Source organism: Mobula birostris, chromosome 19 (assembly GCF_030028105.1).
Source record: "Mobula birostris isolate sMobBir1 chromosome 19, sMobBir1.hap1, whole genome shotgun sequence".
Lineage (NCBI taxonomy): Eukaryota > Metazoa > Chordata > Chondrichthyes > Myliobatiformes > Myliobatidae > Mobula > Mobula birostris.
Genome location: NC_092388.1, coordinates 22,100,774 through 22,117,799, shown reverse-complemented (window position 1 = coordinate 22,117,799; position 17,026 = coordinate 22,100,774). Strand labels below are relative to the sequence as shown.

General features: G+C 41.1%; 1 protein-coding gene across 3 annotated transcripts in view; it reads left to right on the top strand.

Annotated features, from left to right (window-relative positions):
- Positions 1-3,572: 3,572 nt before the first annotated feature.
- The window catches only part of LOC140212479 (zinc finger CCHC domain-containing protein 2-like), a 59,572-nt gene continuing 46,118 nt past the window's right edge, over positions 3,573-17,026 (top strand). For 2 of the 3 annotated variants that reach the window (XM_072283331.1, XM_072283330.1), the window contains exons 1-3: positions 3,574-4,453; positions 8,279-8,384; positions 13,781-13,857. In XM_072283331.1, coding sequence (XP_072139432.1) covers positions 3,788-4,453; positions 8,279-8,384; positions 13,781-13,857 — 849 coding nt within the window. In that variant the 5' untranslated portion in view covers positions 3,574-3,787. Of the gene's footprint in view, positions 4,454-8,278; positions 8,385-13,780; positions 13,858-17,026 lie in introns of all 3 variants that reach the window. The other variant, XM_072283332.1, reaches the window with a different exon arrangement.

Here is a 17,026-nt window from a genome sequence, read left to right as displayed (position 1 = left end):
AACTCTATAAGATACAAGAATGTAAAAAAATCTCAGAGTATTTCTGCATATATTATTGAAGCTACAAAGCCCAGTTGAGTAAATGATCGAAAAGTAGAAGGCAGCCCAGATTCTTTATATAGACGTAGAGTACAAGAACCAGCGAGCTGTCATGAACCGTTATGAAACACGGGTTCAGGGCTGGATCCATCCTTGGTGCCATACTTAGGAAAGGTTCGAAGGCTTTAGAGAATATGCAGAAGAAAATTATTAAATGAATTGACACCACTCACCCTGACAATCTTTGATGCACCTTTGATGCACATAGTCACTACAGCAGATGTCAGATATGCCTTACTGAGAGTGAACAGAAAGGGACTGGCCAGATGGACACCTGACTATGTTCTCCAATTTTGTGCAGGTCAGACAGCAGTGGTATTCACTGACATTTTTAACCTCTTCCTACTCCAATTGACAATTCCACGATGCTTTAAGAAGCCCACTATCATCCTGGTGCCAATGGTGTGGATGATAGAAAGATAGGTGGAGGGGCAGGTAGTGTTGAGAAAGAACTCTGCAGAAGAACTTGGACAGATTAGGAAAATGGCCAAAGAAGTGGCAGATGGAATACAGTGTAGGGAAGTGAGTGATCATGCACCTTGATAGAAAAGGTAAAGATTACAACAACTTTTAAGATGGGGAGTGAGTTCAGAAATCAGAGCCAGCGGGACCAGGGAGTCCTAGTGCAGGATTCCCTAAAGGTTAAATTGAAGGTTGAATTGCAGTAGGAAGGCAAACACATGCTAGGATTCATTTTGAGAGGACTAGAATAAAAACAAGGATTTTATAAGGCATTGGTCTGATCAGATTTTGTATTGTGAGCCATTTTGGGCCCCATATCTGAGAATGTTTGCTCTGGCATTGGAGAAGGGCCAGAGGAGGTTCATGAAAATAATCCTGAGAATTAAAGAGTTAACGTATAAGAAGCATTTGTTGGTTCTGGGGGACAGTGGGTTTGCGAAAAGGATGTGCAGAACAGTGGAAGAGCCTTTGTTGCAGCTGCTGATCCCAAGTAGCTGCGTGACAGAGTACTCTCTGATCCCGGGGACACATGGAGACAAAAATCAAGCGATGCCAGCAAATCATCAACTTGGTGAAAGATGGCCTTTGGTCTGTCCGAAAGTTGTTGGTCTGCAAGCACATTGAGATGGGCATGGAGGAATGCGGCCAACTGGCATATTCTAGGGTGCAGGAGTATGTACTGAGGGATGCACTGAAGCTTGGTGCAGCCATCTTCCACAAGTGCTCATTGGAGAAGGACTATAGTATAGGGTTCATCTACTCAAGCGGTAGGGGCCAGGTTGGGTGAGGAAGCCCCCCAAATATTGTAGCACACCACCACAGAGGACCACATCAGTGATTGCAGTGCTATTGATGTGTAGGAAAAGTACTGAAATTATAGACTATGAATGTAAAGAATGAAAAGGCATTGCACTGTTTATTCTTGTAAATATTTCTATTATGAATAAAGTTTATTCTGAATTTTAAAAATATTGATGGCTCTGAGCCTGTACTCACTGAAGTTTAGCAGTAGGAGGGTTTAGAAATGAAACATACCGAATTAAAAGATCTAGAAAGAAAGGACGTGGAGACGATATTTCTATTAGTGGGAGAGTCTAGGACCAGAGGGCACAGCTTCAGAATAGAAGGGCATTCCTTTAATACAGAAATGAGGAAGAATTTCTTTAGCCAGAAGGTGGTGAATGGAATTGGCATAGATCATGGAGGCCAAGTCATTGGGTATATTTAAAGCAGAGATTGATAGGTTCTTGATTAGTAAGGGCATCAAAAATTACAGGAAAAGGATAGGGGAATGGGGTCGAGAGGGAAAATAAATTAACCAAAATCGAATGGCGGAGTATTGTCCATACACCCTACTCAGCAATTGGATCCCTGCCTTCCTGACAACAGACCAAAATCAATGAGGATAAGTAAGAACACCTTCTCCACTATTACTCTCTACAAGATTGCATCCTCAGTACCTTAGTACACTCTCTATACCCCCACAAACACATGCCATATTCCACCGTAAAACCATTTATAATTTATAGAGTCAAATAGCATGGATACAGCATATAGGCCCTTCAGCCTAACTCATCCATAGCTACTGAGTTGCGAAGTGAACTAGTCCCAGCTGCATTTATTTGGCCTGCATCCATCTAAACCCTTTCTATCCATGTACTTATCTATGGCTTTTAAAGGTTGCTCATGTGCCTGCTTCAACCACTATGCCTGGCAGCTCTTCCCAATTACACAACACACTATTGTCTGAAGAAGGGAGGATGCAAAGAAGTAGGCAGACAGAGAGACAGTGAACATGTAGATGCAGCAAACAGTTAAGGAAAATGATCTTAAAATAATTTAAGAAAGTTTAATAGAAAATTACTAATGTCTGCCAGGATTAGACTGCACTGTAAAATAAGGGATCCTGATCCCAGAAAGAAATTTAGGATGGAGGTGAGGAGAAATTTACTCAGAGAGTGGAATTCATATCAATATAGAGTTGTGGAGACCAAGTCACTTAAGAAAGAAGTAAATAAACTTCTTGGTACAGAATGAGCCATGATGTGATGGGAGAGCAGACTCAATGGGCCAAATGGCCCAATTCAGCTGCTGAGTTTTATGGTCATAAAAGGCATCAAGAGCTGAAGGCTGAGACTGATGGTATGGTTTGAGAAAATGATTGGCCATATCTGTCTCGGCCTGAAACGTTGACTGCACCTCTTCCTAGAGATGCTGCCTGGCCTGCTGTGTTCACCAGCAACTTTGATGTGTGTTGCTTGAATTTCCAGCATCTGCAGAATTCCTGTTGTTTGACAGAGTTCTGCTGCTTCTGTTTAACTTTTCATGTAAACTGTTCAGTTGCCAGAGGGGTCAAGACTAGGGGGTGAAGCTGAATGGCTAAAACAATGACATAAAGAAAATACATGTCACTGATCTGTAATGCACTTGGTAGGGGTAGGGGAAAATATCTACAGCTTTGAGGGAAGACTACAGTGAAGTGGGAGGAGCTAGATTGCTCTGACAGAGCTGATAAAATTTGACAGGTCGAATGACTACTTTTTCTGTGACTTCTCCCGTTCTCGCCTCTCCCGGTAATTGAAGACCAGGTGACTGCGACTTACTTGAAGCCAGTGAATAAATTACACATGCATTTATAAATATCTAACTATATTTGGAAACAAAAACAATTTAATTGCTTGGAGGATATATGGCATCCTCAGATGTTAACTGCTTGAGGTGGGGAGCTGCGGATGGAATAGCGAGGGATGCCTGTTTAGAAGCGAGGTACTTGTGAAGGAAGCATTTAAATTGAACATTCCTTCGAAAAGTGGAATGGTTGCGGAATTGCCTAAGGGCTGGGGTGGAGCCAGCAGTGGGCGTAGGTAATGAATGAGAGGGGTGCGAGCGCCGGACGGACGGGAGGTCGGTGACCTGCTACACGGATCGGAGGGGAGGCGGGGAGGGGGCGGGGCCAAGCCCGGCACTGGGCGGAGCCGCCAGTGATTGATTGGTGGGGACAGGACACGGATGATTGACAGCCGGGGCCGGGGCCGAGACCTCCACTTCAATCGGCGCTCCGTTGCCGAGCGGAGTGGGAGGGGTTGGAGAGAAAGAGAGAGCAAAAAAATAAATTGATCAATCTGTGACCGAGACTGAAAATATGCGCGGAGTGGTCGGTTCCACTTAATTAATTAGCTGTTTGTGTGCTTTTGTTTTTTTGGGCGGCGGGTGTTGCGCTAACTTGATGAAGATGAAGGTGTTGATGAAGCTGCCCGACCCCGAAGAAGAGGAGGACGAAGACGAAGAGGAGGAGGAGGAGGAGGACGATGACGACGAGAAAGAAGAGGATAACGACGATGAAGAGGGGGTGAAAGCTGTTCCCGCCATGCCGCCGCCGGAGCCGCAGAAGGAGGCGGTTTACGAGTGGTTCGGCTCGGCGCTCACATCGGCGCAGCGGCTGGAGTTCTGCTGCGGCCTGCTGGACCTGTGCCACCCGTTGGAACTGCGCTTCCTCGGCAGCTGCCTGGAGGACCTGGCCCGCAAAGATTACCACTCGCTCCGCGACTCGGAGATCCGTGCCAACAGCGCCGCCGACCTGGCCACGATCGGCGACGTGACGGACGAGGTGGTGCGCAGCAAGCTGGTGGTGTCGCTGGCGCTGCTGGGCTCGGAGAACCGCGAGGCGGCCACGGTGCTGGCCCGCGCCCTCGGCCGCATCGACACGGTCATCCGCAACTACGGGCTGCAGCTGACGGAGCGTAGCGTGCAGGAGTTCCTGCTGCTGCTCACCATGGCGTCCAACCACCCGGCCTTCTCCTTCCACCAGAAGGAGACGCTGCGCGAGCAGTTGGCCGACCTGCAGCGACGGGGACCCGCCAACGGCCGCAAGTTCCAGAGCACCGTCGCCAAGGTAAATGGAACCCCGCCCCGCCGGTTTCTCCCCTGGTGTGAGAGCGCGGCCTAACAGGCAACTTTATGATTCGGTTATGCATGTGTCTAGCAAGCACCCGTGTGTGTGTGTGTGTTTTAAGTGTGTAATTCATTTTCTTCTCGACCCCCGTTCCGTCTCCCGTTCACGTGTCGTTTGGACCCCACGCCGCCAGGGTGCGCCGCCTCGACGCTGCTGACAGGGTTTGTCCCGGGGCGGTCGCAGGCCGCCGATTGGTGGCAGCGGGGAGCGCGGGGCGGGGCGTGCGCGGCCGCGGGAGGAGGTGCTTGTGTATTTTTAAATGGGTCGTTGGCGCTTGAAATCAGCCAATGGGGTGGCGGCGTTGAGTCGGCTTCGGTTGGTGGGTGGAAGAAGTTGTATCCAAAGTCATTTGTCCTGATTCTTCCCCCCCCCCATTTCAAATACCACGAAACAAACAACCTTCATTAAAAAACGAAAAAATCTGCAGATTCTGGAAATACAAGCAACACCCACAAAATGCTAGAGGAACTCGGCAGTAAACAGTACAGTCGGTGCTTTGGGTCGAGACCCTTCGGCAGGACTGGAGAAAACAAAATCATTTTTTTTTCCTCTAGTCCTGCAGAACCCTCATTAAATCACGCTTCATTTTAAATGAATAAAATCAGTAATGGTCGATACACGGTCTCTTGCTTTCAACCATAAACGGGTGGGAGCACATGATTATGCAGTGCCATGGTTCGCCTTGACATGATGGTTATTTAAAATTAAACGTCTTGTCTAAACAATAAGGTATGAGAGAGGAGGAAATGTTTACATTATTAGCTGCACCTGTGCTCTCCCCTTGCAATTCATTAATTTGTATATAGTTTACATACTGTAATTGCATCCATTTATGCAAAGCAAATTTTTGCTTAAGTACATTCAGTTTGTGTCTAAATGATCCTTCATCTTCGACTCATGAATCTCACCTTGGTGTAACGATGCAACTGTACATAGTTGAGAATTTGAGGAAATTCATCAATCTTATTTTGTGTGCAGCAGCAAATTAATGGCTCAAAAATCTACTAATTTCTCCTAGCTCCATACTTGGAAGCTTGCGATTTAATAGAGGCATGAAATTTGAGATTTCATTATGACAGGCAAGCTAATGCTTTAAGCAATTTCATTGCTTTATAAATAGTTTAATCTGTCCTTCAGCCATACTTCTTGATTTGAAGGACTAGATGTTTAAAGTAGCCCTTAGCTTTAAACTATAACTTTGACCCTTAAATTTAAGCATTATTTCAGCAGAGATTTTTTAACAAAAACCCTTAAATTTGCTCTAAAAATATAACTAAAAGAAAATTGTTAACTGATGGTTAGAAGTTTAACAATCTCTAATTTGTGCGTGTTACTGGGGATATTAAGACAGTTTTCTCATACTGGTGACATTGAATGTGGAGAGGATGTTTCTTCTCATTACGGAGGAGTCTAGGACTGGGGGCACAGCCACGGGATATAAGAATATCCTTTTAGAAAGGAGGATTTTTATTATCCAGACGGTGGTAAATCTGTAGAACTAATTACCAAATATGACTGCATTCCATTGTTCTTGGTTCTTGATCCTCCAAGATATTCCGCATGGAATTTAAACTGGAGGTTGAGTGAATTTAAAGCAGAGGTTGATAGGTTCAAGAGTAGTAAGGGTGGCAAAGGTTTTGGGGAGAAAGCAGGAGAATGAGGATGAGAGGGATAATAAATCACTCTTGATGTTATGGCAGAGCGGATTCGATGTGCCAAATAGCTTAATTCTGCTCCTATGTCGTGGTCTAAATAAACAATGACAGAATAGTCAAATGTTAAATATGTGATAATCACTTAGTTTTTAAATGGTTCAGTTTTTTTTAAAGGGGGCAAACTAATATTTATCGATGAACTATGTATAACTTTTAAGCCACATCTTTAACATCACTGTTCTTGGTTCTTGATCCTCCAAAATATTCCACATGGAATTTAAACTGGAGGTGGCAGAGGGTGGGCTTAAAAAGGAGATTTTTGAAGAAGAAAAGCTGCCTTAAATTTGATTGGGTTTGGTTGTGTGACTGTTATGGAGGTTATTCCATGCTTTAATTGTGCAGGGGAAAAATATTTGAAGCACTTTTTGAGCTGATGAGTTGTCTTTATGTAAAAGGATGTGTGGAGAGAGAAATGTTAGATTAATGTTTCAATTTTTTTGTGTTCTTGCAACAATAATGACAAATTAGGTCACTTCTTCCAGTTTAATAACCAGTATATTTTCTCCACTTAACTGTAGTCTGGTGCTGACAGTGCCTGGCATTTTGTGTTTTTTCAAAACTTCAGTTTATTTTTCTTCAAAAGCAAACTGCATTTATTGGAAACACAATTTTAGTATTTTCTAGTGCCTTGATTGTGAAAGTTATTTGTAAGAATTGATTTTTGATTTAAGAAGCTATTTGTAAGAATTTGATTGTTATTTCCTGTTGTTAAAACATTTGTGTAGGAAGGGGACTACACTCGTGGATAGCAGTCTCACGTTCAGTAGGTGATCTGTCTCAATGGTTTATTGGATGGCTTTGACATTGAGACATAAAGTTATTAAAAATCAATTAACTGGAGAACCAGAGTAGAAACAGATAATGAGAAAGTTTTGGTCATGGAAATAGGAGCTGATTGAGATATTCTCTGGGGAGCTTCTTTCAAGTTCAACAGCAAACATAATTACAACAATAGCAGACAACACATTTGTGGCAACAAAAGTTTTACATATTTAAGCTATGTGTATTAAGTAGGATGTTTGCTATTGATTTGAGGAAAGGCTCTTTAAATAACCCATTAGAAAATTGTACGTAATGAATAAAAACTCCAGATTAAAGTTCATTCGGAGGAAAAATAAGGCTTCAGTCCTTGACTATATCCCTTCAAAGTTACAGCTTTCAAATTTAGCTTGCTCTACTTAACATTAATTATCAGTATAGAAAATCGAACAGTACAACACAGGAACAGGTCTTTTGGGTTACACACACAAAAAATGCTGGTGAATGCAGCAGGCCAGGCAGCATCTATAGGAAAAATTACAGTCAATGTTTTGGGCCGAGATCCTTGAAGGTCTCTGCCCGAAACGTTGACTGTACCTCTTCCGAAAGATGCTGCCTGGCCTGCTGCATTCACCAGCAATTTTTATGTGTGTTGCTTGAAATTCCAGCATCTGCAGATTTCCTCGTGTTTGCACTTTTAGGTTATGATGCCTCTGCCAATCATGATGCAAATTAAACGTAATCTCATTTGTATGCACTTGATCTGTATTTATCCATCCCCTGCCTGTTAATGTGCTTGTTTAATTACCCCTTAAATATTGCAAATATATTTACTCGTGTGCTGACCACGTACGTATGTCTATATAAAACTAAAAGTTGCCTCACAAATATTTAAAATGTTACCCATCCCTCCTTAAATCTATGTGTTTTGGTGTCCTTCAGTGTGTGCTCTGGGGGAATAAAGGCTCTAATCTTTGTCTCTCATTTTATAAACTACCATCAAGTTGCCTTCAGCCTTGCTTTCCAAAGAAAACAACCCTAGTTTGCCTAACTTACAGCTAATAATCTCTAATTCAGGTGACATCCCAGTGTACCTCTCTTGCATCTTTTCCAAAGTCTCCACATTCTTCCTGTAATGCAGTGACCAGAAATGTACATGATACTCTGTAATAAGGCTTAGTCACAGCTTTATAATGCTGCATCATGACCTCTCAACTGTTATATAATGATTGTTTCTCTTAAATACATCCTTGGGTTTATGTGTTATTGCTTTCTATTTTTATTTTAAAAGGAGCGTTTCTCCAGGAAAAATTACTCTTTGGGAACAGAGAATAATTACTATGAGAGGACTCCCCCATCTTCTGAAGAGGGGGCAAATGCAATCACCCAGCGACCAGGTAATCTTTGATCTTGTTTAAGTTGATCGTGCTTTCCTCACTCATTTTGTAGTATAACATTTCCTTTGAGACTTGTCATTTTTTTTGTACTTCTGAAAGATCACAAGATCATTGATTTGCAGTTAAGCAAGAGGCCTTTCCTGTTTGGTGAATGAACCCAGAGGTGTGGGGGAAAAATCTTGCAGAGTAAATGCATAATATTGTAGATGCTGAAAATCTACAATGCAAGGAGAAAATGCTAGAAATATTTAGCTAGTTAGTCAGCATCTAGTGCAGTATTTCATAAGGAATGGAACTAAAACGGAAAATGCTGGGAATACTCAGTCTCAAGTCCTCCCTGATGTTTGAGTATTTCTAGCATTTTCAGTTTTTGTAGATTCTCAGCATCTACAGTGCTTCATTTTTGTGTTGTTTATTTAACAGAGATGAAACTAGTTTAAAGCTTCAGGGAAATGTAGGGAAGAATAGAGAATGGAAGATGAGGCCCATTGAGAAGGTGGTGAAGGTTAGTGAGTAATGAAAAATGTCTTGGATGTGTAAGTAGTTATCTCATGGAAAAGTTTTATTAACTAAAGGGAAGAGTGAGGGAACTAAAGGGAACCCTTGCTGTTTGGGTTTTCCTGTGTATTTTTGGTGATGCCAAGAGATAATTTTGCTCTGGTTGTGCTGGTGTGTCTGTATTGTTAGCAAGGCATTACATGCTGGAACACAGACGTGCCTCATGCAGATCTATAAAAGATCAAGAGGAGATTAGAGACCTTAAATGTTTAGTCTCTTAGGTTGTCAACTTGCTGTGCAAGTAATTAAATGGTTGGCAAGTTAGTGATTTGGTGATAATGTTATGTGCAATAAGGAATTTTGTACAAAAAGTTCTTCCATCTATTTTTTTAGCTAGATTTGAAAGTCAGGTACTGGGGAAAAAAAACTGCTGTTCTTATTGGCCTTGTGCATCCAAGTACTACAAGATAAATAAGAAAAATAGTTTTTGTTCTCTTTTAATGCCTTGCTTGAAAATTTGTGGCCCCTTTATTTTACTGCCTTTTCCTTTTCATCTGTCACGTTTGCACTTTACTCACTCCACCTTTAACCTAGTTTCTTTCTTATTCTTCGTACTACAGCAAAAGCAGTGTCTCAGTCACTTGAGAGGCAGAATGACAAGCAGAATTCATCTGGGGCTTTGCTCATATTTGCTGTTAGCTGCAAGATTACGTAACGTTTGAATTGGTACGAATTTTTCAATGAGACATTTGAGACTTGTTGAATAAAATAAAGTTTCCTTATGTGCTCCATTACTGGTAGGGGAGTTTTTAGAAAAGCATGGACTTATTGGCAGTTAGTATAACTTTGTATGGAGAATGTAATTCCTGCCCAATTTGCTTGAGTTCTATGGGTAAGTGATGAAGATAATTGATAAGGATAGAGAAATAAATATTGTTAAAATGGATTTTAGTAAAGCATTTGCTGAGGTCTCCAACGAGAAGAATGTTTTACTGACTGGAGGTGTATGACCAGTGGTGTTCTGCAAGTGTCAATGCAATTTAAGATAAGGTTGGATAGTAAGCGAATTAAGGGTTATGGGGAAAAGGTAGATGGAGATGAGTCCATGACCAGATTAGCTATGATCTTATTGAATGGTGGAGCAGGCTTGATGGGCCAGATGGCCTATTTCTGCTCCTATTTCTTATGTGCTTATGGGCCCCTTGTTTATGATGTATGTAAATGAACTAGATGAAAATTTAGGTAATTTTGCTTGGTCATAGCAGCCTCTCTGGGTCCAACAAGTAGTGCAGGTGTGTGTCTTAAATGTTGTTCTTGTGATCAACCCTACTGGCTATTGGTAATATAAAATACTAAGTCTAGGTCATTGGTGCAGCTGACAGCGGGGGAGCTGTGTGGCCGCCTTTGTCGTGCGGATCAGGCTCTTATACCACAATATTATCTGTGACAGCTACCTAGGGAGGAGATGCTGGAGACAGTGTGGGAGAGAACAGAGGTGTGGCGGGTGCTGGAATCCATGCTGGTTTGGGGGCTAGCCCTCCTATTGTCATAGTCATACTTTATTAATCCCGGGGGAAATTGGTTTTCGTTACAGTTGCTCCATAAATAATAAATAGTAATAGAACCATAAATAATTAAATAGTAATATGTAAATTATGCCAGTAAATTATGAAATCAGTCCAGGACCACCCTATTGGCTCAGGGTGTCTGACCCTCCAAGGGAGGAGTTGTAAAGTTTGATGGCCACAGGCAAGAATGACTTCCTATGACGCTCAGTGCTGCATCTCGGTGGAATGAGTCTCTGGCTGAATGTACTCCCGTGCCCAACCAGTACATTATGTAGTGGATGGGAGACATTGACCAAGATGGCATGTAACTTAGACAGCATCGTCTTTTCAGCCACCACCGTGAGAGAGTCCAGTTCCATCCCCCGCAACATCACTGGCCTTACGAATGAGTTTGTTGATTCTGTTGGTGTCTGCCACCCTCAGCCTTGGTGCTGCTCTCCAGTGTGTGCTCCCTGGAAGACAGGCTGGATTTCCTGCAACTGACCCTGCATGAGACAAGCTGATTTGCCTCTGATTGCTGAACCAGTGTGAGATGAAGAACTGTTGCGTACTTGTTCTTGTAGAAATATGGCTCCAAGACAGCACCCCATGCACCATCAATCTTCATGCAGCTCAGGGACTTGTGCTTATACTTTTTTTTTCCCCCTCTGGTGAATATGAGCTATCATAATGATCTGTGCTGTGTGATTGTTTATACTGTGTTTTGCAGCTTGTCTCCAGAGTAACACTGTTTCGTTTAGCTCTATACACGTGCATGGATGAATGACAATTCAACTTGAACTTGAAAATTGGTTTATAATGAATGTTGTCAAACGATATAGCAGGTAGCGCATCATTTAGAAATTTGGTCAGAGAAATTGCAGATAGAATTTCATTCGAATGAGTTTGAGGCGCTGCATTCGGGGAGTTCAAATACAAGAGAAGAGTGTGCAGAAATGTCAGGATCCTTGAGAACATTGATGTGCAGGGTAAGCCTGCTGTTCAAATTCATAGCAGGCTGAATGTGTCAACATGGGTAGATAGGGTGGTAGAGATAATGTATGGTGTTCTTGTTTTCATTGGGATTGCGTGTAAAAGCTGGCAAGTCATGCTGCTGTTGTACCAAATTTTGCTTAAGCAATATTTGGGGTTTAGTATGCAATTTTGAATGCCACATGTTCAGAAAGATGTGGATGGTGCTGCAGAGGTTCACCAGGATGCTGGATAATATTTCTTGTGGGAGGTGGGATAGACTTTGATTTCTCGGGGTATAAAGGGTAGGTTGCCTGCTCTTTTTCCCTACGGTGTAGGTTTAAGATGATAGAAAAAGTTTAGAGGAAGTTTTCAGGATTTTCTTCCCCACAATGGTAGGTGTGTAGAATATGCCACTAGGACAGGCAGTAGAAGCAGATTATAATAACACTTAAGAGGCATTCAGATACATGAACAGGCAAATAAGAGCCACGACTAGGCAGGGATTAGTTGTTTTGGCATCATGGTGGGCCAAATGGCTTGTTTTGCATTGTACTGCTCTATGTTAATAATTTCTATGTACCAAGAACCTGTGGTGTTCTGCATGGAGCCAAATTCTCTGTAAAAACAATTGAAAGGCAAATGAATGAATTTGGAAAAGTTAATGCAGCCAATGTTTAAACGTTCTTCCTCCTTCACTTAAATTTCAAAGCAAGTTATTCCTGTATATTGCATGGAGTTCAGGTTTGCATATACTGTAACAGGAAAGATCTGATTTGACTGGAGAGGATGCTGGGAGACTTGTAAGGATGTTCAGATTGGGAAAAACTGTAGCTACAAAGAAAACTTGGTAAAACTGGGGTACTTGTTTGGAACAGAGGCTCAGAATCAGATTTGCCACTGACAAGTATTATAATTTTTGTTTAGCAGTACAGTGCAAGACATAAAAATTACTGTTAGAAAAACCATGAAAGAGATGAATGAAGAAAAGTGCTTACGAGTTCACGGACTGTTCAGAAATTTGATGGAGGGGAAGAAGCTGTTCCTGCACGTTGGATGTGGGTCTTTGGTGTCGGTGTACTTCCTCCCTGATGATAGTAATGTAAAGAGGACATGCACCAGATGGCAAGGGTCTTTGATGATAGATATTACCGTTCTGAGCCACTACCTCTTGAAAATATCCTAAATGCAAGGAAAGTTGTACATGTGATGGAAGTGGATGAGTTTTCAACTGTCCGCAATCTCTGGTGATCCTGTGGATTGTCGGCTCCATACCAGGCTGTGATGCGACCAGTCAGAATGTTCTTTACTGTACATCTGTAGAAAGTCAGTGGGTATAAATTTAATTGGAAGCAGAGGGGAATTGGGGAAAATAACAAGTCAGTTAAGGCTCACTGAAAGGGTAGTGGAGGCACAGGTAATTTGTACGTGTAGTTAAGGTTGTGACTTGCAGCACTCTCGTGTTGCAAGGTGGTTTGATGCTGGGATTGCTGCCGTTCAACTGGAAGAAACTCAAACATCTGAATAGCTTTCTGTCATAAATTTTCTATGAAATTTCTGCTATTTTGCATTATAAATAGCTGCATGATTGTACCATTACACATTTTTTTTGGAAGTAAATAGACTCTTGAAATTGCTTGTAATGTAGGAAATGGTGTTTTAATTTGCTCCTGCTCCTTCGGTATATTCCAGCAGTATTGTGACTAAAGAGATGAAATGCCTAACGCAATGGAATGTGGTGAAATCCTTCTTAACATAAGATTTAGTCTAATTTAAAGCTGACTTTTCTTTCTGAAATTTGATCTTTCCATGACTTCATCCTGTATCCTGGGGCTCAGGCATAGCTAAATTATTATCTTGTGCAGCAAAGAAATAAGATTTAAGTGTAAGGCATTGTTGATGACAGAGCAGTATTGGGATCAGCACCATTTTCTTTTCATTACCCTTTGTATTTAATATCATTGACAATTTTTTTCCGTTTTGGTTGCTAAGTCGAAATTGTAAATACTGTTCTTGGCATAATTCAAAAACAGTGAGATATTGCGAATGTTTGGCCATGGTGCTGCTTGTGATGTAAATTCTGAGGGATCTCTTCTGATGTAGATGACTTTTTTTTTTGCAATAATTGCCATGTTAGTGTGCAAATACATTTTCAAGATTACAGATCGCTGTAAAACGTTTTGTAGTTACCCTGGAAAATAAGTAAGTACAAGGTTTTGCAATAGCTCCATTCATCAAAGTAGTTAGGAATGACATACAAGTTAATTGTGTAACCAGTAAGAACAATGGTAATCTGTATCCTTGTGAATAGGAGTTATTTCCAACTGATTGTTGAGTGTATATTTTGCATCTTGAAATCCTGAATGTTTAATTTTTCAGGAGTGCAGATTGAAAATATTACCTTGAAGAATGTAACAAAGAGGAGACCAGAAAACTACTGGGAGTACACATTCGATGTAAGTAGATTTTCTTCAATTACTTACTTTCATTAGAAAGAATGGAAGGGCAGAAAATCATAGAATAAAGCAAAATGCTTAAGTTAGTCATATTTATGGTGAGAAATTTGTTTCGAGTCTCATTATCTGCTTTACATTAAGTATGTGAATAGAACTACTTGGTTCAGCAGCTCATCTCTCCCAGAATGTTGATTGATGACGGTGGCCTTCAACATGAGTAGCAAGATTGAGTGACTTTTAAAATTTTTGATACAATTTGCTCAAGTTCCCAACTTGCTACAGTATGGACCCTGATGAATTGCTGTTTGACAAGGTTCAATAGCTAAGCTTTTGGCATGACACTGCTAGTTCTTCTAGTACTGTGTTTATTAACTGTGACCTATGCTTCACAGTTCGTACCGAAGAAATCTATCCCAGAGCAAAAATATTATGAAGGCAAATTAAATAAGTATGACTTTGTTGCTTAGCATGCTGATGATTCACCTTTTGGCATGAAAGCAATTTGATGCAAGGAAAATAAATATCACAGCATGGGGGCAGAGGCATGGGGTTCCTGTTTAAAGTGGTGTAATTGTGACGACAGCACTATATTTTTAGATTGAAATTTGCTTTCGTACTGAATAATATAATTGGAGTGGAGAATATGAGCAAAAAAGTTAAATCAGGTCATTGTTTACAAGGCACAATAATCAGAACACTGGAGCTCACATTTAGTTAATAAATTTCTTTTAAGTTGAAAATGGTTTATCTGGTTCTTGTAATTGCAATGAATAAGGAAGAGTCTTAGTTAACTTGTTTGCTTTTGTGTGTCAGGCTGAGTGTTCAGACTCTAGGGACGTGCCCATTATCATGACTAACATACTTGATCACATGTTCTGTTTTTTAAGTAAAATGTTAAGGCTCACTATTGAAGTGCATTTCATTTAACATTTTGGCTAATATTTATTAAATCACTTCATGAGATTTTGCAGAGTTTAAATAGGCTGCTTTGTTACTCTGGATTACAGCAATGCCTACAGCGATTGCTGAACATCTGAAATTAAATCAAAATGCTAGATGCATTCAGCAAGCCAGGGCACATCTGGAAAGGGGGAGTTGATGTTACGGGTAAAATACCCTTAATCGTATCTAATTCCTAAACCAGTTGACAGTGTAAACACTGAATTTATCTTTGCAAACCTGATCTCACCCTATCAAGAAGATTCCCTTCGTCCTGTCCATTTTCCCCCCACTCCCCCACCACCACTTTTCCAACTTAAAACTTGTTTTTCACTTGTCATCAAACTGTAGCACCAGTGCTATTTTTATAACAAATGCTTCTGACCTGCAGACTGGTTTTTGCACTTTTTTTGGTCAACGCTATTTAATTGGCCGTAAAGTCCTTCTAGATTCTTAGGCTTTGGTCTTTGATCTGTTTCTGGGTACTGCAATCCCTTATCTTACTCTCCAGTTTTTCACACTGCATTGCTGCAAAGTGCCATTTACCAAAGTGCAATTGTTCTTGTGGTGGTGCATCATACGGATTCATCCTTGTGGTGTATAGAATTAATGTTTATATGGCAAAATTGGGTGCCTTTCACTTGTCCAGGTTGATTTTATTTTTCCTTTTTTTTTTGGAACTGGGCTTGTGAAGGTAAATAAATATTCCATTGTCTGCCTAGTTTCTAGCAATTTGTTAAATTGGGCAGTGAACCACTTACTTGAGAATATACTCTGTCTGCTGTGTTCTTCTTAGGCCCTTGGCTCCCTGTGGAGCATAGGCCATCGATGACCTCCCGTCTCCAATGTACTCTGTTCTAACCATTTTCTCAAGGGTGGTCCAGGAGTGTCCCCATCGTCTAATTTTTGTCTCAACATCTCTCCACCATGTGTTGTTTGGACATTCCTTTTTCCACTTTCCTTGGAGATTCCATTTTAATGCCTGCCTGTTGATGTTGCTTGGCTTCCTCAAGATGAGGCTGATCTACCTCCATTTCCTTCGCTGTGATGGTGGTTTTTTCCTGCCTGGTATATGGTTCTCACATTCCAGGTACCCAAGATTGATATGGACTTGAAAAGAGTTGTTGACTATGCAGGATCCTGATGACTTTCCCTGTGTTGCATCATGTGCTCACTCGTGAAAGAGCCTCTTCTCACAAAGTTGATGGTATGATTGAAGTCCATCAATGATTCTGTAATCCACTGTATCGACTGTAGAGGAGATTGACCTATACAGCTTCATCAGAGCCCTGTTGGCCGGCCTTGCCTATTTCCACCTCTCACGACAGGGACATGTGGTTGGACTTTGAGAGGTACTGTGCCTCCTATGCAGCTACAATATGTTGTTAGCTTTGATTATAATGAACTATGTGTGGTGGTGGTGGACATTGAGTGTCATGAGAGTTGGAGGGATCATTGCCCAGCACTTGATGCAATGCATTTGAAGTTAATCCTCAATGTTGTTTCCATCTTGCTACATGCATCTACAGAGTTGTACATAGAGCTGAATGCTATGACCACATGATGACTGAGGAAAGGACATTCAAGTAATTGAAGGATATTCTGCCTGGGGCATTTGCCCAAGAAACTGACACAGAGGATTGCCCCCTAATAACCACAACAATATTTTATGTTTGTTACTATTCCAGCCAGTACAGTATTTACTCCATTATTCCCTTTAACTTCAGTTTTATTGTGTTTCATTGATGCCGTAGCTTCAAATGTGGACTTGATAGTAAGGGCAATTGTCATTAAATCCTGTTTCTCAAGAGGTCTAGAATCAAAGCTTTCAAGGAAAATATTCGTCTATTTTGTTCAAAATGGTATTTCTGACATTTACTTAAATGGAAGCCAAGTCTGGGATATGTACATGCATGTGTTCAGTTGTCTGAGCCCTGAACTTGATGGAAAAAAGAGGAATGTATGTCAAAATATTTCACACTTGGAATTCCATGGATTACAAAGCACAGGTGGGTCTTGATGACATTCTGGGATTTATGCTAATGATATGGTGTCAGATCCATGGTATATTAAAGCAAAAATGAAAGAAACTGGCAATATTCAACAGAGCAGATAGCATTTATGGAGATAAAAACAATGTTTTGCATCAACATTTATCAATCTTAAACATTAACATTGCTTTTCCCTACACGGATGCTGATTGATCTGTTATGTGTTATTTTACATCTAA